The sequence below is a fragment of the Peromyscus eremicus genome, chromosome 13, assembly GCF_949786415.1.
Source record: "Peromyscus eremicus chromosome 13, PerEre_H2_v1, whole genome shotgun sequence".
NCBI lineage: Eukaryota > Metazoa > Chordata > Mammalia > Rodentia > Cricetidae > Peromyscus > Peromyscus eremicus.
The window spans coordinates 30,916,728-30,943,435 of NC_081429.1; the positions used below are offsets into that span (position 1 = coordinate 30,916,728).

The 26,708-nt window shown below is 37.0% G+C and overlaps 1 protein-coding gene across 2 annotated transcripts in view; it reads right to left on the minus strand.

Annotated features, from left to right (window-relative positions):
- Nyap2 (neuronal tyrosine-phosphorylated phosphoinositide-3-kinase adaptor 2) overlaps nucleotides 1-24,950 on the minus strand; it is a 234,911-nt gene extending 209,961 nt beyond the window's left edge. For both annotated transcript variants that reach the window (XM_059278551.1, XM_059278552.1), the window contains exon 1: nucleotides 24,730-24,950. In XM_059278551.1, the coding sequence (XP_059134534.1) occupies nucleotides 24,730-24,950 (221 nt within the window). The remainder of the gene's footprint in view (nucleotides 1-24,729) is intronic.
- Nucleotides 24,951-26,708: the final 1,758 nt, after the last annotated feature.

The window sequence follows — 26,708 nt, forward strand, 5'->3', positions numbered from 1 at the left end:
TATTACTTATGTAAGTGTTGTACCTTGTGTATGCATGTGCTTGTAGTGGCAAGAGATCAACCACAGCTGACACGCTTGAGTGTATGTCTTCCTTGTTTTTAATACAGGATCTGTTACTTTAAGCTTGCTGGTTAGGGAGGATAGCTAGCCAATAAGATCTAGAGATCCTCCTATTTCTGCCTCCACATTTCTGGGATTATATGTGTGCACTACCACATCCAGCTATTTACATGGGTACTTGAGATAGAACTCTGATAGCCATACTTGAAAGGCAAGTAGTTTACCAACTCTGCTACCTCCCTGGGCCCTGATGATATTACTTTAGTACTGATTGACTTAAATATGACTGTCATATTTAAGTCTTAATTCTTTTATTAGAAATATGGAAATATATCAATTATTATCTTATGATATATCCTGATCATTTTGTTTAGAAATTAAGCTATTGAAAAGCCCTATATTAAAGCAACACACATCTATTAATGAGTTTACAATATCTGTCAATATGGTTTTTTTCAAGACAGGGTTTCTCTGTATAGTTTTGGAGCCTGTCCTGGAACTCACTCTGTAGACCAGGCTGGCCTCGAACTCACAGAGATCCGCCTGCCTCTGCCTCCCCAAGTGCTGGGATTAAAGGCGTGCGCCACCACTGCCTGGCATATCTGTCAATAGTTGCTTGGTAATTGAGCCTTCAGTGTAATAATGTATCAGCAACAGTGTAGTGTGAAGAACTAGAGGCTCTTTCTACCTTTGATGAAGCTAAGTTACTTGGTAGGACATTTTCTTCTATATTAGTATCTACTAGAGGTTCTATCTATCTTTGATGAAGCTAAGTCACTTGGTAGGACATTTTCTTCTATATTAGTCTCTTCAGGCCATGGGAACAACATTGTAAATATATACAAAGTTATCATAGCCTTATTTAATATCTTGGGTTGTAAGGTGATATTCACATACCCCAATACCATTTAATATTTAGATCCAGGCATCAGGAATTTTGTCTAAATGACACCCAGAGCTAGAGTAGGCAAGGTAAAGAATTGACTATGTTTTACCTCCAGAATCAAGAGATACTACATCCCCATTTATTAAGCCAACCATTCTGCAGGCCTTCATTGTGTTAACCCTGGAACAAAATACATTCTGAATGCTGTATGAAACTTTACATAGCTTTGATTTATAAGAAAACAAAAAGCACAAACAATGTCAGGGAAGAAATGCAACCACACTAGTTATTTTGGCCACACATGTTAAATGAACTAAACACAAGATGTGTAGGTTGGAAACTGGAAGCAGTAAACAATATAACATGTCATAACATCTAGTATTTAGAAAGTAATTCATGAATAATTATATCTTAAATTATGAGTGCCTACTATCTAGCACACCCCAAGTTCTTGTTTATTTTTATTTGCTTCTGATGTATGATGGGTATAGCATCAGGACATCCGCTTTACAAATAACCAAACTGACTATCTTTTTGAAGAGTGATGTAACTGGAAATTAAATCAAGATCCGATTCAAGCTAGAGCTTTCTTTGCCACTATCCTATATGATCCTATATTAACTTATATATTGTATATTATATTTAATATATATTTGATATATAATATGATATTGATATATATTGATATATAATATACAATACTGGTATGTTATATATAATGTTATAGTATATATATTATATATACTTGACTAAATGTATATATGGTTGTATTTTCATATTCATATACACAAGAGAGAAAAATAAAGCAAAGAAGATTTATTGACATGATTTAAATCCTTCCCTTTACGATATTGGGTTGAGACATACTTTATTTACATGGAAATTAACTAGAAAGACTAGGATGCAGAAAATTTACAAGCATTTAAATAATTTGGAATAATATAAAATTCATTCTGTTAAAATAAGACAGGTCATAGCTACAGACACAAGATTTGAAATTTGAATAGTTGGCCAGTCAAAAGGAATTTAGCACTGAAACCTGTTTACAGTCATTTGCACTACTTGTTCTGAAGTCTGAGACTGATGAAGAACATTATTTGATCCTTGAGGATCTCCATTTCAGCCAGCTCTCATTAGTGATTACAACACCAGCAGGGTCATTAGACTTACATTCTGTCCTATATCTCTTCTCATACACTATTTTCCATTCTAACCTGATCATTCATTGCCCTAGATATTACATAAAATGAAGAAATAGTATTATTTAGTGATGGACTAGGTTAATTGACTTTCAATGCTTATTTGATTATGAAAGATCGTTGAGGACCAGTTGTCTCTCTGGCAGGTGCAAACTCAGGGGATAAATGTGACTGAAACAAAAGAACACAATACAGAAGATTACACTCATAAAAGATAGTGAAGTCATACCATGAGCAGCCATGAATCAAGATACACAAAGAATATCAGTATACACTTCAACATCATCTCAGAGGACCTCTTAGACAGTTCCATAACAGCTTCAGAAAGCAATAGTGTTTTATCCAAAGAAGGATTTATGCATGATTGCTGTCTCACACAGATATACATGTGGTCATATTTGAAAGATCTCAATTTGATCGATCAACTTACTTGCATGTTTATGTGTATTTCTGTGTATGCACATAGATATTACCATCTATAACAATGGCATTGCCTTATTATAAAGTAGCAGTCTATGCTTAAAGGAGATGATTCTTAAAGTACATGTGTATCAAGAACATCAGCTACTGTGGTAAAGCACTTCCACATTCATGTTAGACACTTTAAGGCAGTGTTTCTCAACCTGTGTATTGCAACCCCTCTGAGGTTGCATACCATATAGATTTCATATCAGATATTTACATTATGATTCAGAGCAGTAGCAAAATTACAGTTATGATGTAGCAACAAAAACAATTTTATAGTTAAGAGTCAGGACAGCACAAGGAACTGTATGAAAGGGTTGCAGTATTAAGAAAATTGAGAAACTACTGCTCTAGGGTCTACTAATAGCACAGGCACAGAGAGGACATTCAGTCAGTGTTGGCAGAACACATGAACATCTGTAAAATGAAGAAGTTGCTTTGTCCAACTTGAAAAACATTTTGTTCTCAAAATTACATTTTAAATTACACAAGTATCATGCTTCCGAATTCTAAGTTCAAGGTTATTTTGCCCTTTAGTACAACAATTAAACTGGACAAATAATTGGTTTTCCAGAAGGATGAAAAAATGTGTGTGTGATATTATTCGGGTTGCTTTTTCTATCAAACAAATTTGCACCTGTATACATAATACCTACAAATCTATAAAATATAACCGACTACTGCCGCTTTCTTTAAAATTCTTGAGAGTTTTTAACCTACCATCATTATAAATATTTATGATTATCCCAAGTTTCATGTAAATTCAATGAATTTGCTCACTGGTGGAACTATTGTTCAATCCTTCCTGTTGGCCTCGTCAACATTTCTGTATTCTTAGTAGATGCAACATGGCTTAGTATATTATAAGTGGATTTCTTAATGCATAAATGCATTTGCAAATGAGTTCCTGGAACATGCTAATGACATTTTGTTCTGGACCATTTCCAAAATGATTGCATGCTAACAAGCTAATATGAGAGATAGGGGAGACAGAGAGAGAGAGACACAGAGAGAGAGACAGAGAGAGACTGGGAGACAGACAATTATTCAATGGCTGTTAACTAAAAACATTTGCACATGAATTTGATTACTTGGGGAAAAGCATTGGAGTCTGATTGACTGACACTGAAATTGAAAAAGGACTCTCTTGAAGTTCAAAGCTTTATCACAAATTACAGAATCATTAATTACCCTTCACAGGATCTAGGGAGTTGCTGTGTGTAAAGTCTGCTGCCTTTATGTTCTTGAAGCTGAACTAGAAAAGCAGAGCCCCAGCAAACAACTGGAAAATTGAATTTTGTTAATTAAACCACTATGTAAACAGAAAGTCTGAAAAGATGCCAAAAGTCTACCATTTGTTGATGAGGTATGATTTCCCTGTAATAGTAGCATATGGACATCAAGAAATTGTGGTGTGCTTAACCTAAGTGGATTACAGCACTAGACAGATACTTGAAATAACTTTTGCAAAACACAAAACCATCACTGTCCAGAGATATAATACAAAAGCACTGTAGACTTTGAAGCATATTTGGCTTCTTTATTTTCCTATGTTTATTTGTATATCATGTCCAGTGCACTACCTGTTGGGTTCATATCACTGACATGCTGATTATTGAGAACTTGGGCCTCATTTACCTTATTTGGGAACAGAGTGAAAATCACATGTAATCTGTGATCTCCTGGTGTGTGAGTTCTTACTGCAATTCACTGTGTGGTTCCAGGCTTACTGTCATTGTGATATACAGTGTGATATAGATTAATAGATGTATGGTCTTCCCCAAGAAAAGCTTCTTAAGGGGGCAATAGAGTGAATAGTTGACAAATGCAATTCAAATAATGACTAAGAAAATAATCTCCCTTTGTAAAATAGAAGAAAGGAATCTCAAAAACTCATACATTCTGTGGATAGTTCATGATTTTTCTCAGTCTTTGCAAAGGACTCATGTGAGTCATGTTCCAAGACATCAACAGGGAAATTAATGAAGTCTTAAGCATTATAAAATGCCTTTTTCTAGTTGTAGACATTTTAATAGAAAGCCTTATTCTGAGAAAACCTAAGATGGTGAATAAGTCTTTAATGATTGCATTTCTTATCCTACACAAGGGAAAGTATCAGAAAGAGGGAGGCGTGGAGGGCAGGAAAAAGAAAGGAGTGGGGAGAGGAGAAAACACCAGAGAGCTGTAGGAGTCAGAATCACCCAGTCACTTTTGCACTGACACATTTCCCTGGCCAAGGCTACTGGCTATAGGCAAATTCACATGACCAAGAGGAATCTGGAGCAGGTGTGTGTGTGTGTGTGTGTGTGTGTGTGTGTGTGTGTGTGTGTGTACATACTTACAACAAAGGACTCTTTGGCACTCTTTGGCTTCAGACTAACATATGTGATGTGGATGTTATCAGAGGATGCATGTTGTGAGCAGCTGATTTCTGTTTGCCTAATGTGGTGCTAGAGCACAGAGTACTAGAATTCAAATTAATACTGAAAGAAAAAAAATCAAGCTTTAAGGAGGTTGATTTAAACATTCAACAATTCTGCACAAGCTTCTCTTAAGATACTACAAGCAAATTTGCTACATCCATGTACAATTTTTTCTCAGTTTTATTTTACCTTAAAATAATTGAGATACACTCAAATTTATTAAGCACAGATTCACTGTTTCCTCTGCTATGTTGAAGTTTAGATTACTAAAATTTCTATCTTAATACTATTTTAAAAATCAATTTTCTTAGCATTTCTCAACTTAGACATAAGAAAATATCAGAGAAATGGCAAGAAATTCCAACTATGCCATTTATATTTGAAAACCCAAGACCCACAACCAGACATCATGCAGAGAATTTCTCCATGGGAGGTCTCCATCAGATACGGGGAGGGAAAATTTTACGAGTAAGTGGGGATGAACGACACCAGGAGAACATGGCCCATTCAATCAACTAAGCAGGGCCCATCTGGCTCACAGTGATTGAAGCAGCAAGCAAGGGACCTGCACATGTCTGCACGGAAGTCCTCTGCATATACGTTATGGCTTGTTAGCTTGGTGTTTTTGTGGGATTCCTACCAGTGGGAGCTGGTATGTCTCTGACTCTTTTGCCTTCTCTGGAACTCTTTTCCTTCTATTGGGTTGCCTTGTCCAACCTCAGCAGGAGGGCTTTTGTCTTGTCTTATTGTTTCTTGTGTTGTCATGTTTGGTTGTTGTGTCTTGGAGGTCTGCTATTTTCTAAAGGGAAATGGGGCGGGGTAGTGGGGGTTGGATCTGGGAGAGGGGAGGTGGGATAAGGAGCGGGGAAGAGTGAGGGAGGGCAAACTGTGGTTGGAATGCATTGTATGGGAGAAGAGTGTACTTTGAATTTAAAAAGAAACAGACTATCTGAAGACAGTGGTATAGGTTTTTACCTTAGAGCTTCTTCCCTAGAGTCCAGATCTTTGGAGTCAATGGCTCTCTGGATTTTCCAAATACCCAGAAAGTCCTCTCAGCTCCCTGCAGCGTCACAAATCCTATGTTTAGATGGGACTTTGGGAATCCTGTTAGATGGTCTTTGGTTCAAGGAAGTTCAAAGAGCAGCTGATGGGTAGGCCACTAAGTCTTCTTTGTACCCACCCCTAAAGCTTCGCATTCTTTCTCACTCTTCTATTCTTTTCTGGGAACTATTCCTTGGGATCAGGAATGGCTGAGATTTATCTTGAGACAAATAATGTAATCTATCTCAAGGGAAAATCATCTAGCTCTGGGATGTACTATGGAAGACTTTTTAGTATAGTGCATACAATAAACACAAAGTCGATGTCAATTGCCACTGAGGTCTCCCTGTAGCTACTTACTTATTTCTCTCTTACTCTAAGAAAAATCTTAGAAACTGTTTGTCCTACTTTCTGCCGCTGAAGTTTTATTGTGAATAAGGATCAAGAATCTAATTAGACAACTCAACAGTGAGTACAAATCAAAGGAACAAAGCAAAAGGAAAAATTAGTTCCTCTCTGAAGAATTGGCCTCAATGAAAATAATTAGATAAATATTATCAATGGATAGACCAGAAAGTTAAAAAAAAAAAAAACATGACCCACCAGCCAAATATAGCCTCTCATCTGTTTCAGAGTAATATTTCATTGGTACACTGCTTTTCCCTGTAGTTATGTATTGTTAAGTGTGATTTTATGTACAATGGCAGAACTGACTAACTACAACTTAATCTTATTACATGCAAATTCTAAAATCATTACTGTCTCAAAATATTTGTTGAGTCATGGACTAGATGATATGTAAGTATGAAAACGTAGGAGAGGGCACAGAAGAGAGTCTTCAAGAGCAATATCCAAAGGATATTCAGAACCTAACTTTGAATTCATCTGTCAAGACCCCATCTTGGTTTGTCCACTGAGAATGAACACACAGTATAGCAGGGAATGGAGAGGCATGAGCCACTATGGAACAAAGCTTAAGAGTCCAGAAATGGTAAAGTCACTCTATCATTTACAAAGGAGTAAGAATATTTCCACACTAACTCAACATAGGGATTTTCTTTCTTTATGGTGTTGAGGAAATTTACAAAGATTGGAGGAAAATTAGCCGACATTTCTTGCCTTTTCTCTAGACATACAAAATCCAGAAAATCACCCTAAAGTGTAGAATAAGAAACCTAACCAAAGAGCAGACTAGAGAGAGAAGAACTGGAATTACCTGTTGTACAATTTTTCAGTGAGTAGGAGGGTCATAGTGTTGGGTTTCTGGATGAAAAGCTCATTTGGCTATTATCTGACTCACTTTAAAAATATTGCAGTTCATTGACTCATTGCTTTGAATGAGTCACTATGCCAGAGTCTAATCATAATTTATCTCAGCTTTAATTTTATGTCTGGAAAGAAAACACTTGAGAAGTTGCATTAGACATGAATAAAGTTATTCAGAAAGTTCCGTGGGAGCAAATAAAAGATAAGAAAATGATGTTTGTGAGGACCAGACACAACTTCAAAGAGACACTGGATGGGTCAACTTCTACAGTAGTCTGTCCCTGGGGACTGAAGACCCTAATGACTGCAAACCTGTGAGGAGCCATTTGGTGTTGAGCTTGTGAGAGAAAGACAAATCCTCCTCTGAGAGGAATGCAGTATTCTCTCTAAAACTAAGAACCATCTATTCAGCTCTTGATGCAATGGAAGTGTGGGGTTTTTCACTTGTCATTTTCTTGATGCAGACATTTGAGATAATGTCAAATTAGCCCCTCTGTGAACAACATGGTGAGCATTAATAATGAAGGTGATGATTTTGGTAGCATTGAATGCTCAGTTAATCTACAGACATTCCCTAACATTCAACAATCTACTTTGAAGCTTTATGCAAACAATCTTAGGAGAGAAAGTTTTTTATGTTCTAAGGTCTTTCCAAAGTTCTTAAGTTTACATTTCAGATTCCGTTTCTCACCTGCTTCTGTGTCCAGCGAAAAGTTAATGTAATCATACTCATTATATCAGTAATGTCAAGAAACTAGCCACACCTCACTTTTAAATCTTAAGGATCCCATGTATGCCTATAGAGAGCAGCCTACATTTCATGCTTGCCAGCATTCTATATATATAAAATGTTATAAAATACAGGGATCATTCCTTTCAGTCTATAATCTTTTTTTATTGATGTATTTACTTAACATAACTGCTACCAGGAAGAGATTTTATAAAATAATTTACTGTAAGGCAAAAACGACCATCAACATTAGGGCTATACTGTTCTATTTCTGCGAGTCCTCTTCACAGAGTGAGACAATATGCAAGCCAAAGGAATAGTTCTGTAATTTTGATATTTGTGGCATTTAAACCAAAGGAGTTCTTCCCATATGGAAGAATTTAATAAGAATTTCCTGTCTTTTGTTTTGTTTGTTTTATTTACCATGTTACTAGTTTCTGATACATGCATGAGTAGGACTCATGATATGAACATTCAGTGAGTCTTCAGAAATGAATACTGAATGTTTACTGTCAGAGGTTTGGAGGACAGAGCAATCCAGGCCCTTGATTTTGGAGAGGTGTGGTTCAGTGGATTAGAGTCAACAGTTACTCTGGGCTCTTGTGCTCCATTCTCTCGCTGATGGGTGAAATTAATGTCTTACAGCATTTTCAGTGGCATCCATTGTTATGAACACTAGGCTTACTTTACTATGAAGAATGTGCAGCTCAGAGACTCAGTAACTTGTCCATAACCACAACCCAAAATTAAGGTCAAGCTCTGGCTCTAAAGAAAACCTGACACTGTAGACCATACTCTCACATTATGAAGACACTAAATAAGTATAGAGGAGAAAGGTAAGTGTGATGTGTAGCTAATTCCATAGGGGAGGCTAGAATTTTCTTCTAGCTTCATTATTAATAATTTATTCCTGGAAAACTATCTGATTTTTTCTTTATCTTAATGACTCCTACTATGATAAATTAAAACAAGTTTTTACTTCAATCTCTCTCTCTCTCTCTCTCTCTCTCTCTCTCTCTCTCCCTCTCTCTCTCCCTCTCTCTCTCATTCTCTCTCTCTCACACACACACACACATACAAAGATGTATTACACTTTTTTATAATCTTGTCATCAAACAGGAAATTAGACATGTATTAAGCATACATAAGTTATTAGTGTAATGTTACTATATTATAAATGATTTGCCTTTGAAATTATCTTCATTAAAGTGTCAGTTAATGTCTACTATAATAAAATTCCTGTTGGTTGAATAAAATAAAAACAAATCCAAAAATAAAACATATTTCTCTTTGGATGGTTCTTTATACAACAGGTAGCTTACTATCTCATAAAGCAAAAAACATATATCTTAAATATATTACATAGATATCCTAGAAAAATCCATTTCCATCCAGAAAACTGACAACAGAAAGTCTACTTTAATTTCCCCTTTCATATTGTTTCTCATTCCAGTGTGTGTCAAGAATTTAATTGTAGCATGAAATTAACCAGTTATAAAATGATGCACTCATGCCCTTGCCTTCTAAAGCAGAATGCACTAAATGATTTGCTTAATGGCCTCTAACATGGGACCTCAATTTAATAACTAAAGTGCCCTTACTCATTGGATGAATTCCTGGTGAGAAGTGCTCTGTGTGAAATCCATCAAAACATTAATGGATCAAAACACACACACACACACACACACACACACACACACACACACATCCACACACATGTACCCAATTACAACACAAATTCACACATACATACACATGCATATGCCCGATCACACACAAATATACACACATATATACACAAAAGATGCACATGTACATAAACACATGCACAAACACAAGCACTTACACACATATATGTGCACTAACACAATATATACATATATAAACACAAATACATACATATTCATGTACACGTGAATAGACACACAGTATACACATACATACACACATAAGACTCAAACACAGTATACATACATGGATATAAACATACATATGCAAATATAAACATACACATATATACAAGTATACATACACATAAATGCACACATACGCATAAATACACACACACAAAAATTCTACCACCACAACACACCACAATCACATTCACAGGAATTAAAATATAAATACACACTCTGACATACCAAGCTGTTAAGTTTGAAGCAAATCTGTCTAGCTGATGACTGTTCCTTCTCTGTGAATGTGTGAGCTGCTGATCTTTTAGCTGGGATGTAGATATGCCTTATTGACTTAGTAGTTGGAGTGAACATGAATACTCCACAGACATAAACCCATTACGTTTCTGTCTCCTTTTAATGAAAGCACTCTCTGAAAATAATAATAATAATAATAACCTATTGCTTTAGTTGAGAATGGAAGTGGAGAGGATCTGGGAGGAGAGAGGGAAAAGAAAAACAAACTATAATGTATCAAAAAGTTAATAAAATCCATTTCTATAGTTCTAGTTGCAAAAGGTTTAGCGTCTGTAAAGCAATGCTGCTGTAAGATAAAGGAATACAAGTTTAGATACGAATTTGGAGTTAATTAAAATTATTCTATGACTTCACAAAATTATGGTTGTCCTCTATAACCACACCTTTATAAGCATGCTGCAAACCTAAATGTTCAGAGAATGAAGCAAGGGTGTGAGACATGTCTTTTTAGAAAACTGAATATAATTTCTTGACTTCTCTGCCTTTTAACTGTTTTCTTTTAATAGATTTTTTCCATCTATTGCTATAACTTTATGAAAATTAAGGCAATAAGAGTGGCAGAAGACAATGAAATAAAAATGAGTTTAACCTAGAGTGAGAAAATTGTAAATTGATATAATCCTAAACTTTTAGATAGATTTTTGTATGGCTTAGACAGGAGGATGTTAGTAATTGCGTTATATACTTGGGCATCTATAATCATTACATTGCAGACATTTAAAGGCAAGGACTTGTATATAAGTATATAGCAAACTCTTAGACTCCAAAGTTGAAAAAGAAACATTTTTAAATCTGTGTTCATTTTTAAACCATGTGATGTAGAAGAATCCTTCACTGTGCTTGAAAGTCTTGTATGATTTATGTGGTTATATGCTTTTGACAGAGATGATAGTTGGGGTTTGAGTAATAAAAACTGAGACTTGAAAACATTTAGAGGGTGTGTAAAAATGGGGTATTTGATTAATTCCTATTACTTGTACAGGATAAAAAATTAATTTTATAAAATCTTGAATTTTAATGATTGCTGCCATGTGTACATTTTTAACACAGAATAACATTTTTAGTTCAAATACTTCAGCCTTTTGTAATGAGTTTAAAAAGCATGAGATGATAGTCTTATCCCCAAAGTCTAGATGTGAATGTAGATGAATTAAAATATTGAACAGTCTAGGTCTGACCTTAGATTCCTGGTAGTGAATTTCATTGATAATCTTAATCATGCACATAAAGATTAAAATGACTCCATGTGTCCACCTGACACAATCTTATAAATAAACATAAATTCCATCTGACAATTCATTTCATGATTCATGTGGTTTTTATTAACCAAGTGCACTCCGTCAAGAAACTGAGAATAGTTAGTGTATCTACGGCATTCTGTCTTGTTGCCTGCCCAAGCACAGTGCATCCTGACTATCACCAAGCAAGAGACTCCAGCTGCCTGTTTCGGTCGTCACTGCTTGAGGTTGATCATCATGAGCTTGATCATTACAAATTGGTAATATCACATCCATGCATTTGTCATTTCAAAGTGAACACACACATGCTTGTGTGTGACAGCATCGTGTCCCAGTGTGTGGGTCTCCATATGCTCACAATGGCCTTTGCACTGTGTTCCCAAGTTCTCTCTGCTGCATTAATTCATACATGCCATCAAACCTGCATTGAACTCCTCATTCAGCTCTGGGGTGGCGGAGGTCATTCTGTTCTGATGTTAACTAAATCAAAGTCTGTTTCAAACCAAGATTGCCAATTGCATTGAGCTAAAGATAGAGGCTCTTTGCTAGAGGAAACTTACACAAGGGGCTGTGTTGATACCTTTAAGCTGACTTCTTTTTACAAAGATAAGGTCACTGCATTAAGGACAAATCCCCAAGCAGTATTCCTTCCTAAAATGCAATACCACTCTAATCTTTTACTTCTCTACTTGAATACATTCATATAACTGTGAAAGCTTAGTGTTTCCACCTCATTTCAAAATACTTTCTTACATTCACAATGTCTCCTCAGAGACTTTTAATCTTTCGCAAAATGACAGAACACTTTCCCTTTGACTATAGGTTCAAAAGCAGGTGCTTGTGTTTTCAGGTCATACGTGAAATTGATTGGTTCCTTTAGAAAAATCCCACAGTGTCAGTTCAAGCTAGAGTCTCACAAAAGCAAATTGTATTGGCTTGTAAAAAGTATCTGTTTATAACAATGAGCGCTCCAGACAGCTGCTCATTGGAAAGGTATTAGTCACGGTCCTTATCACTAAATACATCATTCATGGTTAGAAAACAGGCTACACCTATATAATTCAAAAACTCAAGGGAGCAAATGGTTACTCTGTTTTCCTTCTCTTCCCTTCCATTCTCATTCTCTTTGACTTAATGTTATCTGGTAGTGCATGGCAGTCTACCCTGTGGTAACAGTCTCATTGGAGTCCTCCAGTTCTATGTTGACTACACTTTTCCTGCTTTCTTTTTAGCTGACACTTGACAATAGTATTCAGCTGAATTATGCCCTGACAACTTAGTTTTGATAGATTGCTTATATACACCATCTTTTATGTTATTGAATCTCTCTCCAGTTAGATACCCTTTTCTCTTTTTCACTCTTCTGTTACACCTGTATAGTCTAGTCTAACTCTGTGTGTGTGTTGCGGGGGAACATTGTCATGAATCAGAGAAAATTCAGCAAGGCATGTGTTATGTGTATTGTGATTGAGTGGCAGCCACCCAACACTTAGAGAACAATTTATCTACCTGAATTGGGCTAGACATCACTAATGCACATGGCAGATTGATTGTGCAGCTTTAGTGGATGTATTCTTTATTAATGAGATTCAGTATGATTTGCTAAAAAGCCTTTTACTGGGCAGTAACTTTTATCCCCTCCCGCATCTCTTTATCCCATTTAATCTGTTGAACTATGTTCCATGTTTTAAAATGTGTTCTGCTCTATTTTTGTTTGAAATGCCAAGGCTTTTTAAATAACTGCAGAGGAACTGAATAGAAAAAATTACAAAATTTAAAAAGAAATACTGAATTGGAATTCATTGTAAAATGGAAACATAAAAATTAAATTGAAATACCAATGAGTCATTAAGAAGTTATAAAAGTATAATTGTATGAAAAAGATGAAACAATCTAAGAAATATGCTTGACATGTGGATTAATTAATTTCTCTAAATGAATGTTTATACTAACAAGGCTCATAAACACATCATCACATTTCTTTATAAATAAAATAAATAATTTTTATTGATTTGCTGAGACCTGCTAGGCTTTATAGACTTCAAAAAGAAGAGAGTAGACATTTAGACAAAAAACATCAACTACATATCTCTTAGCAATTTGCTTAATCAACCAGAGGCAATGGGGCAGCAAGAATAATCTACATGGAATATGACCTTCTAAAATACTGATACTTTTCCAAAAAATGTAAAGACGGATCATCTCAGAACATTGCATCACTTGAAATCTTACTGCTTCATAACTGGAATGGAGCCAAAGGCAATCACCTCCCTCGTCCTGAGAGAAGGATCTGCATGTTCTTTGTTTGCTACGGTTATTTCACTATTATCTTTTCTTTTAATTTCTTTATTGCTGACCTCTATTTTAATTCTTGTAAATCACAAAATATTGTTCACCCTCTAAATAAAATATAGCATATTTTAGATAGCTACATATTTCAACTATTACCATACACATCAACATTTTTTAAAAAATTATATGTGAAAACTAACAATAGACATCCTTGGAAGTTAAGCATTTCCCCAGGAAACTCTTAAGAAGCTCAATTTTCTCCATGTATGTCTGGAATACTTTGTCAAAAAGTTGCACATGCCTGAGTTACAATTACTGTACCAAAGAGAGAGAAACAGGAAGAGCTATTTCCCCAGGCAAAGGCCAGCCTGCCCAGCATCCTCAAATACTTGCAGAGCAAAGAAATGTCTTGGGAGAAGTTTACATCCTGGTACTAGAAATGCACTGCTGGCCCGAAGAGGAACACCAGTGCAAAGCACTGAAAGACATCGTTTTAGATGAGAGCTCTTGAGATAGGCGGTAGGTGTTTTATCTTCACAATTCATTATTGATGGATTCTCCTTAGCCACAGCAAAAATGTTATAGCAGTTGGACAGAAACGATACATTTCCATTGAAAGAGTGAAAATATTAACAGTTCATGTTCTGAAAGGGCAAATATTCAAGGTAATTCCTTTTAAAAATGTGGAAACTGGTCAGCAGATTGCACTGTGAATGTCACGTGTTGTGTTAGATTACGTTATGGTGCCACACCGGGTGAGTTCATCCCAATTTGGCATGACAGAGCTGAGAAAGCATACTCTTCACAAGCAAGTTTCCCTTCTCTTGGCTATCAGTTTAATAATTAAGACCCAAACCCATCAAAGACTGACTCCTTTTGAATTTATCTGTATAACTAATTTTTTCCTCCTATAATTTTTAAGAATTTTTAGGGAAAAAAACAAAATATGTTGGATATGATGAAGCAGGATGAAAAAGTTGGAAGTGTGGGGCTATGTGTGTCCTTTGTTAATTCCCAAAGCAGAGATACTTCTATATCTGATTTAACCTCAGTGGAAGTATAGCATCTTTAAACATGGAACGATAAGCAATGAATAATGGAGAGAGAGGCCTTATATGATAAAGAAGGGAAGATGGCAGTTACAGGAGCAATCACAGCAACATCAACAATGATGCTTGCAGTAACAGAGGCTGCCAGCTCTGGGCAGCTGTGTGCTGGCTGCCGTACAAACCAGTGGGCCCCACACGGTGCATGTACCTGGTCTGTGCTTTAACAATTGAACAGACCAAATATTATTTTTCTCAATAAAGAATAGATGAGTACGTTTAAGAGTAGTTAAAGAGCTTCATATGGATCTGACTACATCTAGCAAGTAAAGACTCTAATCTCATCTTGTATTTAGACACTCAAATTTCAACACTGTTAGGCTATGCTTCACTCTGATTACATACACAGCAGGCCTCCAAATTTTCTCCTTACAAGGGGGTAGAAATTTCAGGTTTATCAAAAGGCCTTAGAACAGGCAATGTGTCCTATATACATCAATTAGCAGACTAATTATTCATTTCTCCACAGTTGTCAAAAGACCTCACATGAACATTACCAATGGTAATAATGATTGAATCTGTTCATTTGTAAAAGCATTATTTCCATTTGAAAATGCCAAGTGTCATACAGGCCTCCATCTGTGTTTCATCTTGCTTCTTAAATTACAGGATTAGGATTGTTAGCATTAACCTACATGAGAAATCTCCCATGTATGGACTACATAGTTCTGAGAAATCAAGATCACTGACTCCAATAAACAAACAAATAAATTCCTCCAGGCCATTATCCATTTGGTCTAGTTAATGTGTATGCTCAAACCTCATTTGCTCTTCAAATGAATATGTTTCAAATTTGCTGAGTGAAACTACTGTATCCTACACTGACAAAATATTAGGAGGGTAGGTAGACCCTATGCCCAATATTTTCATTATAATAATAAGAAAAACTTTCCTTGAGCTTAAATATGTATGCATATATTCATGTACCTGTTAGCATTTTATAAACAGTTGAATGTCTACAAAGCTTTCATTTTTATATCTACAAATTTTTCAATATGAACCATAAAAAATACCAATATTATTAAATCACAGGAAGCCCAATAGACACCTGAAACAATATGTATGCCATCTTTGTCACTAACCCACTTGTTGCCCTGTCTTCTCAGTACCAGTTAAGGTTACCGTGACCCCTGAATGGTGCTCTCACTCCCCACATCCAATCTGACACAAATTTGACCTACCCTACCTTTGAGAAAGATCTACAAGTTCACCTCAGTCTCACCTCCAGACCACAGTCTACCTTCAACTCAGAGACTTCCTACACAGAGTACCAGTCTCTCTCCTTGTTCATCCACAGAGCAGCTAAAAGGCCATCTTTTCAATTATAGGAGTCAGATTTCTCATTCTTCATCCAAAATGACCCCCTTAGCTTCCCATGTTATGCCAGTTCCTATGTGTTAAAGTCATAGCAATAATCCCAAGGCCCCTGAAAGACCATCCACCACCCTTCTTGACCTAATTGTTTCACCTTCTCCACCTCACTGGCTCAGCTTTGTTCTAGTCACACCCTTAATTTGCCTCTCTTCTCACAAAAGTGCTCCTCTGACCTCTTTCCTGGTGTCCTTTCTTCTTATAAGCCTGCTGCTCCAGACAGCATGGCTCCCTCCCTCCCTTTCAGCTCTTCATTCGTATGTGACACCCCATCTGAGATAGTCTGAGCAATCTGCTTTAAACTACACTCTCTCGATGTCTCAAAATGCAATTCCCTCTTTTTTGATAAATTTGTTACTTTGTTAACCTAGGCATGGAGAATAATGCTTGACATAAAAGATGCTCAGTAATAGAGTAACGAAAAAATGTAATATAGACATCATATAGTTATGTAGTACACATACACTTTAGCCTGACAGAAAATCTCCTCTCCTTGGTAATGTCCATTTTCATCCCATTGAGCCACTTCATTTCTGAGTCTAATACCAAAATATACTGAGTGCTTTACTTAGCCCCAAATCAAAAACTAAAATGTAATCTGCTAATTAAAATAATAGATTCTAAATATTGGTCTAGTTTTGTGTTTTTAAAACATTTACTTGGTTCATTGTACTGAAGGTGCTTGTTTTTTAAGACAAAGCAAATGAGATTGAGATTGCCCCCCCCCCACCTCTCCATCTTGGCAGGCTGGCTATGTCCACATTCCAGCAGGGGCATGAATATTTCCAAGTATGAACATCACTGGAAATGACTTTTAACTAGAGGCATATGTCCCCAGCAGAAATTCACAGGGAAAGGTTTGATTTTCCTCCTATCAACTTACAATTATAATTAATTTCAAGGTAACCCATACATTTGTAATAAAGACATTTTCTTCAGGCAACTTCAAAGTTGGACAGAAGCCTCAGAGGCAATTTTATTAGTATGCTCAGGGTCTACTCTGGCAATTTCATTACATTAGACATATTCTCCAGGAGATATTTCACATTTGGTAGAAAAAATTAAAAACATTCACAGATTCATATTCTAGTTCCACAATAATTCCTTTTCTGCATTTGTTACTGTTCAACATTTTTATAAATACTATATTTACATAAAAGGTTGATAATATTCCTCCATAACTTAAACTGTGCATCAAAATAGCCTTAGATAGGAAATGGTAGCCAAAGTCTCCCTAAGGACCTCTAAGCAATTTAGCACTATATATTGAGGAAAAGGTACCTTCACTTTTGCAATGGGGTTCCTTTAAGTCACCCAGTTGTCTCAGAGTTAGGTGTCCAGAAGTCCGCTGCTTCCTCAGCATCAGAGGAGCTCACCCTGGGAACTAGCCTGTCTGGATGTGGCTCTGTTCTAAAAAGCCCCTCCTCTTGCTAGCATCTGTCTGTTTATTTCAGATACAGAACAGACACTGATCGTCTTAAATCATAAAGCCAGTGCTGGGACTGGGATATGATTAAAGCAGAAGCAATAGAAAACCTAGTTGTTCTGTCTGAAATCATTCTGTTAGAAACTGAAGTAGGCAGAACGCACACAAGGGACCCGGAAACCCCATTCCTGCGGCTCTAATCTCTACTGCCAGGTGAATAAGTAGGGACATGGGCTACCGTCAGTGCAAATATTAGCATCATGTAAATCGAAAGTTGATGATTTGCAAAATACGTATTAATCATCTTAGGACAGGGGTGACCCTTGCTGGAAACAGTGAGACAGCATATACAACACCAGTTTGCCTAGCACAAGGGTGTTCTTAAATACTTGACAATATTAACCTCCACCTCCGTCACTGAAAATCCTTAGTATGCTGATGTACTCATAGCCATCCTTGTGGACATTCTTTCTAGCTCAGTAAAGAATAGCCACCAAGAGGATGGTCAAGGCTGGTTACTGAATTTTTTTCTTCTAATCCTAGGGTTCTATGAACTAAAATAAAATTATTGTGTATTTGGGAAAGTAACCCACATTACTGCTGTGCTTGGCTATCTCATTCAACTCAGAAAAAGACTGTTTGGATATATAGGGTTTGTTTTTTTTTTTTTAACACCAAAGCAAGCAAAACAGCTTGTGGTACTCTGCAATGCTTAATAGAAAAGTGGTTTGGATTAATCACAAGGATACACAGAAGCCAAAATTAGAGAGGGTTATTAGGAGATTCTGCTGTTTAATCTCACTCTGTATCAACACATTAACCTTGTTTTCTTGGCCTGAACACTAAGTCCTACAGTAAAATTAGGTCAGAAACTCACATCAGATTAGATCAACAGATCCCTGGCAGCCCAGGCACCGGCAAGCTGCCTATGGGCAAGGGCTTATCTCCAGTGCTTGTCAAAGCCTAGAAGCAATGGCAAGCTAGAGGCTACCCCCGAGCTACCTGTAGATAATTTCTTTATACTGTAAGGCTAGCTGTAGAGCCTTGTGTTTCTGAGCCTTTGTTCATTTAGCTGTCTTCACTTTGCTTACATGATGCTTTTAGTATCCTTTTGAATGCAAATATAGGAAACTTTACATTACTACACGCCTGTGTTGAGAACAAATGCATTGAGGAGAGTTATATGGGACCAGACTGGCTACTCCTGCTACACTGAGTAGGTACAGCATTCACAAAATGCACATCAATGCATTTTTTCTGTTACCACAGTGGTTTCCATCATGTTATGAGTGTAATTCCAAAAGCAAATCTAACTAAAGTATTTGTATAAATGACTATACGTCTACGGTAAGCATTCTCTGTATAACTATGACTTTATGTAAATAAAACAAACTGATTTACAAATTTGGTATCATAACTATGTCCTTTTGGAGTAATAGTAAATGAAAAATAAATTTAAAATTTTTATTTTTTATTGTAGCTTTCTCCCTAAAAGTACAAGAGAGACTTTAGTAGGTCTTTGATTCCCTTTGCATAAGAAGCAATCTGAAACTCTTCAATCTACATAGTTTTCAAGTGCATACACAAATATACAACTGCATGCCTTTTTAAAAGGAGCCATATGTAATCTAATTCCATTTCAGACTGTCACTTTTAAAGAGGAAATATAACCTCATATAGATCCCCTGAGGGCATCCATGGGGAATAGAGACACTGGTAATCAGCCTAAGTGGTCCTTTGTGTCAGAACCACTTTGCTAAAGTCAAGAGCTGTCTTCCAGACTCACAATGTTTGGAGAAATTTCACTAATGCAGCGTTTCTTTCATTAGGAGCAAAACAACCAACTGTTTCCTACTGTAAAGACTATACTTGAAAAAGATGTGAAAATGTTCTTGTTGGTTTTTATTTAGGGGTATTTCTTACATTGTTTTCAAAATAACCAAATGGGATGGTGTGAAGACTAACCCCAGAATTCAAAATGAATTTTGCTTAAAAGGAATCCCAGAAACCGGTTGCACCTGTGGTGTGTAAGATGGTCTTTTGATTGTTCAACTTCTTCAGTGGCTGTCCTTATTTGATGACCTAACAAGGGGTTACTTATAAACAGAGGACCTGTTCTCAGAGGTGCCTGCAGATACTGCCCTACAGGTCATCTGTCATTTATCACTTCCTTCCTTCTTTGGCCACAGTTGAACACACTGGCCATCCAAGTTTATTTCTCACCTTTCTCCATATTTATGCCCAACTAGTGCATTCTAACCCATTTTAAATGAACTACCTTGTTGTTAGGTACTTGTGCATTTTTTTTCTTGTGGGCTACTTAAAAGAAGTAAATCTCATTTACTTGTGCCTGTACAAAGCCTGTGGGATTTAAACCAGCAGAGACATTGAACCACTGCAATAATTGTTTTCATTCTCCATTAATTTTCCCCTTTAAGTGTTTCTCTCTTTCTTACCAAACATCACTTTAAACTGTGAAGAGAAGCACCAAGAATGTCACCCTTTTCTTCATTTCGTATTTCGTTTTCACCAGCAAGTCTTTTCAGTAAAGCCCACATGATGGGTAGAGGGGAAGACACAAGGAAGTTAATAGTGACAAGGGTTCAAGCTGGTTTAAAAATAAGGAACTGGGCTTAGAAAACCTAAGTGACTTAGATCACAGAAAAAGGCGAAGGGGATATTGTTTGTCTAAGGGCTCTGTGATAAAGCTCCCCAGCTTGAGCACAAAAGGCATTTCAGCAGTATGTGGTCCAGAAAGCCAAGCACATGAAATCCTATTTCCATGTTTTAAGCATGCCTTGGCAGTCTGCACATTTTTGAAATTGCAACTGGCGCATTTCACAGAGAATTATCATCAATGCCTTTTCAAGGTCAAATGTGCTGCCTTTTAGAATTTCTGGCATTTATATCCCATATATTAAATCACAGAGTATATTTTGAAGGCATTCAGCAGACAGATGAAGTAATTTTAATTAATTAGATGATGTTTATTAATACCTTGCTGATTTTTTTCTACTTGACATTAATTGCGAGGCAAAAAAAAAAAAAAGAAAGAAAACAAAAAATTGTAATACGTGTTTGATTTAAATGTGGGTGTTCTGTGTTTTGAAATATTCCAGGATCCCTCAAGCATCTTTGAATAGAACCCAGTTGATGGACTTTCTAAAAAATGGACATTTTTAATTAGGAATTTTGAAGTGATATGATTTTTTTAAAAAAGCACACATTGAGGAGAAATTATCATCATTTGAAAATTGCCATACCCCTGGGATACTGGTCTTTATATGAACAAAATAAAACTGAATTCAGACTTTAAAATGATTCCTAGACTATACTGTTTGAGGAGATGCCATAGCCAGTCCACTCCCAAGGCAGTGAAGGAGGCTTTTAGACTCCTCTTCAAACAGAGGCATTGCTGGTCTGGCTTTGTTCACTTTTTTCCCTCTCTAAGCAAGTCCCCAATCACATTCAAAGACATCTATGCCATTTTGCTTTCCATGGGCTTAGCTTTTGGAAAAGAAAAGTGATTTGGAGAAGTTTCAACAATTTTGGGCTCTCATAGGATTCTTACACTTCCAAGATATTTACACATTAAATTAGAATTCCAGAAAAAGATTTGGGGTAGGGTTGAATAAAGAAGAACTGAGTTACAAGCAGCAAGACACAAACCATATCTTTTAATTTCTAAAACATTCAAGTGTTATAGCACAAGAATTAATGTTATTTTGGATGTGATTGTCTGTTTCTGGGTCTAGAGGATACCCCATAACTCTCACTGTGATGCACACTTGGTCATTTTTACGTTGCCATTGGGTCTCTCCTGGGTGTGAGTAGCTCTCAGACTGTTTACCTCTGTAAGTCTTTCGTGACTTCTCCTTTCAGATCTGGAGTGGGAGAGGGCTGGACCTCAGTCTTTTCCCTGGCATACTGTGGTACACTGAGAGCTGTCCCAAGCATCTGGGTCCTGCCCTGCGCCTGTAGCTACAATGAAGCTGCTAGCAGAGCAGGCAGAAGGGCGTGTTCAATGAGTCTGTCTCTCTGTTTCCTTCCCTGCTGGATTTCCTCCAATGTTGTGGTTCTGTCATTACTCAGTCTTCCTTTGTGGCCCTCTGACTACATGTATTGGGTTCTTCTACTGTCCTTATCTTGTGGGATTTCAGGTGCCTTGGGGAATATTTTCTGGGTTTTTGACCATTTTAAAATGTAAGCCCTCTCTCTTCCAATTTTCCTCTCATGAGGTGTGCACCCTTGACCCCCGCTTCTCTTCTCTCCCTCTTTCCTATCTTTCTCTTTGTCTCTCTATTATAATAAACCATTTCCGTGTGGGGAAAAATATTTAAGTGCTAGGTGTCCTTGTTGTCCTGTAAGCTAATGATTTCAAAGCCTATGGAAGATTAAGATATTTCTCACTCTTACCATATAGAACTCTTATTTTGTTCTCTACCCAAAGTCCTGGGTCTTTTCTCCAAACTTCCATGCAGAATATCTACCTGAGCCATTAAAAGGCTTTACAACATTTTTCATACCAAAACAGTCTCCCATTTCCTGCTATTTACCTTAAATGCGATTCACTTTCAGTTTTTGCCATTTTTTTTCTTTTTTCAAAATATTTTTATTTTATAATTAATTTAATTTTTCATATCAGCCACGGATTCCCCTGTCCTCCCTCCTCCCACTCCCCAGCCCCCCCAATCCTTCCCCTATTCCCATCTCCTCCAAGGCAAGGTCTCCCCTGGGGAGTCAGCTCAGCCTGGTAGATTCAGTTGAGGCAGGTCCAGTCCCCTCTTCCCTTCACCAAGGCTGAGCAAAGTGTCTCAGCATAGGCCCTAGGTTCCAAAAAGCCAGCTCATGCACCAAGGACAGGTCCTGGTCCCACTGCCTGGGGGCCTCCTAAACAGTTCAAGCTAATCAACTGTCTCACTTACCCAGAGGGCCTGCCATTTTAAATAGAAACCACATCCTGCTAGTTCAAGCAATAGTGGCACACACAGGGAACAACAGCAACAGGCCAAGGAGGAGCTCCTTGTCATTCATTCTCCACACTCTGTGCCTAAGTCTCATCAATCCAAAAGTTCATACAGTTTCCACAATGTAGCTACCTTACCCCTTTTTACCATAGCCATCTTAGTTCCAACCACCATCAGTTCTAATAAATTAGAACAAAACAGGAGAGTCAATTTATTCTGTTCTCAAGCTATGCTAGACTTAACTCTAATGTACAAGGTGGAAGTCAATGCAGACCATTTTCAGGTTTTCTTTTCAGCTTAGTAAGTGATCTGAGCTACCTTGTGTGTTTTGTAACACAGGAGGAAAAAGCAGTCTGACGAATCCAGCAAACTGAGCTCAAGTTCACACAACCCCATCTCTGACACATCACTCATCACAGAGTGACAGGCTTTTGATGTATCTCCACCTATCTGTGAATTTGCTTCTAAGTGCCTTAGACTTCAGATTTCCACCCTATTCTTTATGCCTCTTTAAACGCATGTCAGTAAAGCCCCTGAAACTTAGCCACTTCTGTTGTCACTGTGTTTGGGTATTTGTGCAGAATCCTATTAAAGGTGACTAATAAAACATGGAAGCTGGTGGGATAGATGTATACATGGTGGTGCTAGGAAGAACCAACAGGATGTTACAGTAAATCAGTCTGTTTGTTCACTTATAAAACAATTAATTGGTGATTTGCAACTGCAAGATTGCAGAACTCTAAATTTTAGTGCTATTATTCTCTAGAAATTATGTAACCAATTCTTTTTGCTTTGAATTTTTAAAAACTCAGCATTCAAAATTAAAGTAAAGTGTTCGTATATAAGCAGAAGTATGTCAGAAATGCTACATAGGAAAAATAGTATAAAAAGGTATTTTGCATACTACAGCAAAAAATCAATTTTAAACTGGGTAAAATTTTAATAATTCAGAAGTAAAACAGTATATTCTTTCAAAATATTCTTCTAAAACATCTTTCTAGTTTTCTCTGTCTCCTTCCCTGCTCTTTTACTCTGTCCCTCCTCTTTTCCTCCTTCCATCTTTCTCTAACATGTGAAATAGTTTCTTTAAATTACTAGTTTCGCGCAACATGGCCTTGCCTCTTTACAACCTAAATAATTGAACTTGAAAAAATATTTTCATTTCCTTAATATCATAATCTTCCCAGAGAGTATGTGACTGAGATATTAGATGGAAATCCTCTATGAACTATCCAAATGCCCTATCACTATTCAATCATGCAGATAACTGAAAAAAAGTAATTTTCATCAACTTTTTGAATTTTTGAACTTAGCAAATGAACTCGAGCAATAAAACAGGATTCCACACAGCAGCTTGTGACTACAGGGAAACAACCTGCTTTATTGTTCTGTAAAAAACAAAAATCATGTATCATTCCTTTGTGTGCACACACCAGGTGCTTAACCTCTATTTGCAAGGCTACAGTCTGTGGCTCATTAGCTTGTCACTAGTAGGTGTTACATCATGAAAACAATTTTTTTGAACAAACTTGGAACCCTTGGTACCAAACCAAGAGGTGTAATCACCATAAAATTGCTCAGAAGCATACACCAAGGATTCTAAGTGCCTTCAGAGGCCCATACATATCTAATTATTGACTAGTCTTGGTCTTATTCTAGGAAGATGTTGAACTCTATTTTAAGGTAAGAACTATAAACATAGGCCATTAAAGGTGGACATTCTCATAAAACTCTAGCTGCTAAAAGTGTGTCTGTGCTCCCTGGTGCTTTTACCAAGAGGTTGTTCAACACAAGCTTTTATGGAGAGAAAATTGAATTCTCTCCCTAGCCCATCTGTACCTCCATATGCACAAAACACAAGCAAGTAACTGTTGTTAACTAAGGCCAGGATCTGTCAGAAGGATGGATGAGCTTTTGGTAGGGTCCAGGTGTCCCTTTCACTGTGTATTCCACCAAGACTCTGACCATCCCCTTCTTGGCCAGGTGTCAGGAACACAATCTTAGCAGGAACTGTAGACTCCCTCATGGAATGCAGTGGTTTATACTTACCGTTTGATTGTTTCTTCCTGTCTTCGCCGTTTCTCATTCTTCTCTTTCAGGTAAGCCAGATTTGTTTCATTTCTCAAGCGATCATTCTCGCGAGCAATGTCGGATGCATTTTGAATAACCAGACCGTCATATGCCTTCATCCCCATGTCCTCAATATACTGGAGAAAAGTGTCCAAAGGGTCTTCTTCAGGATTAGCACTCATCATCTTGGAGGGTATCATGGAAACGGGATGCTTCCTGAAGATTGACAACACATCATACCCTTAGCAAGGATGTTAAGGTTTGTCCCTAAGATTTTGTCATCTCAAATCTCAAAGGAGTTACCAGGCTCCTCAGGATGTATGTAGCTCTGATGAGTTATAATACTTAAGCTAAAGGTCATTGAGATAATTCCATGGGTAAAGGTGCTTGCTGGCAGGGCTACCAACCTGAATTCCAACACCAGAATCCCTACAGTGGTAGAACATAACTGACTTTCTAAGTTGACCTCTGATCTCCACACACACACCATGGCATACATGTTCATCTCTGTGTACTCCTACACCATAAAGTAATGTCTTTAAAGTGTATTTAAGATATAGTGAGTTAGAGCATAAAGTTGTTATAGAATACAATTAAGGAAAATAATAGAGTTAAAAAGGATTATGTCCCATTTATATTATATTAGATCTCTGTGTTCCCTTGAATGAAGCTGAATTTTATATAAATAATTCAGATTTATACACTTTAAGTTTTCCAATAAAGAAAATACCTCAGTATAAATTACAAGTTCCCAGAGTATTTGAAATAACATGAAATGTGTGTTATTTGAGTATCAGATGCTCCATCAACTCAGCAGCATTAGCAGGACAAAGGACCACAGTTCTGCCCTGCCACCTGTGAGTGTGTAAACATTGTGTCTGAAGATAAATATTTAGTTTGTATGAATACAGACATAATTTTGTTTCTCAAAATATGTTGTTATAATAACATAGATCCAAATTTTGTGTTTTCATTATCATAATGACATTTTCATGCATATTTAAATTAAAATAATGTTACGTTGGAGGAAAATTAAATTACATTTTGTCTTTAAATACTTAAGTGACAATGTATAAATCCAAAATGGCCATACAAAATATAATAGCAACCAAGGAAAAACAAACATTTGCCATATAATTTGTATACTTTCGAGACCCTGTGTTATTTTCAAAATAGCCCTCTATAATTGTTTCATATCATAATTTTCTATGATATATATTGTGTGTTGTCAGAACCACACACATTCTCAGCAGCCTGATAACACTAGCTTTGATAATTATGATAGCATTGATAATTAAAAGTCTCAAAACTTTGAAAAACTTAAGTCATAGGTCTAATAGCTTGTGTAGTGGGTAGCCATTCCAGCTTTGATCTGGAAGTTCCAATCCCCATTGAGACTTCGGCAACTGTCACGCCTACAAGGCGGGGCCAAGGGAGGCGCCTGGAGACCCGAGATCTGAATGGGCCAGCCCACTCACTGTTCCGGGACCCTGAACGGTGGAGGTGGGCCAAGCAGAGCTCCAGAGAACACCGCTGGACTGCGATACACCTTCCCCAGACCCCTATCCCTTAATTTGTAAGTTAGGCCATTAAATAAATCTCCTTTTAACTACGTGGAGTGGCCTTAATAATTTCACCAATAAGCTTGACAAATCAAAACCAAATCAAGCCATAATTTAAAACATGGAACTTTGACATGGTGCATCTAGCTCTCATAAGGGAATGACAAAACTCCCACTACCTGCTGTGACTTGTAGAAGAGATAGCTGTGAAGGATTTAGCATAGAACTCAGCAGGAGTATGCACATTAAAGTGCACTAAGATCACGACAATGTTAGTGAAGAAGCTTGGCAACAACATCCATGTGAAGTATATGTGTGCATTGATGGATGTATGCATGATAGATGGGTGGACAGACAGGCAAGCTTTAGAAATCACCATGTTTTGAAGAACTACCC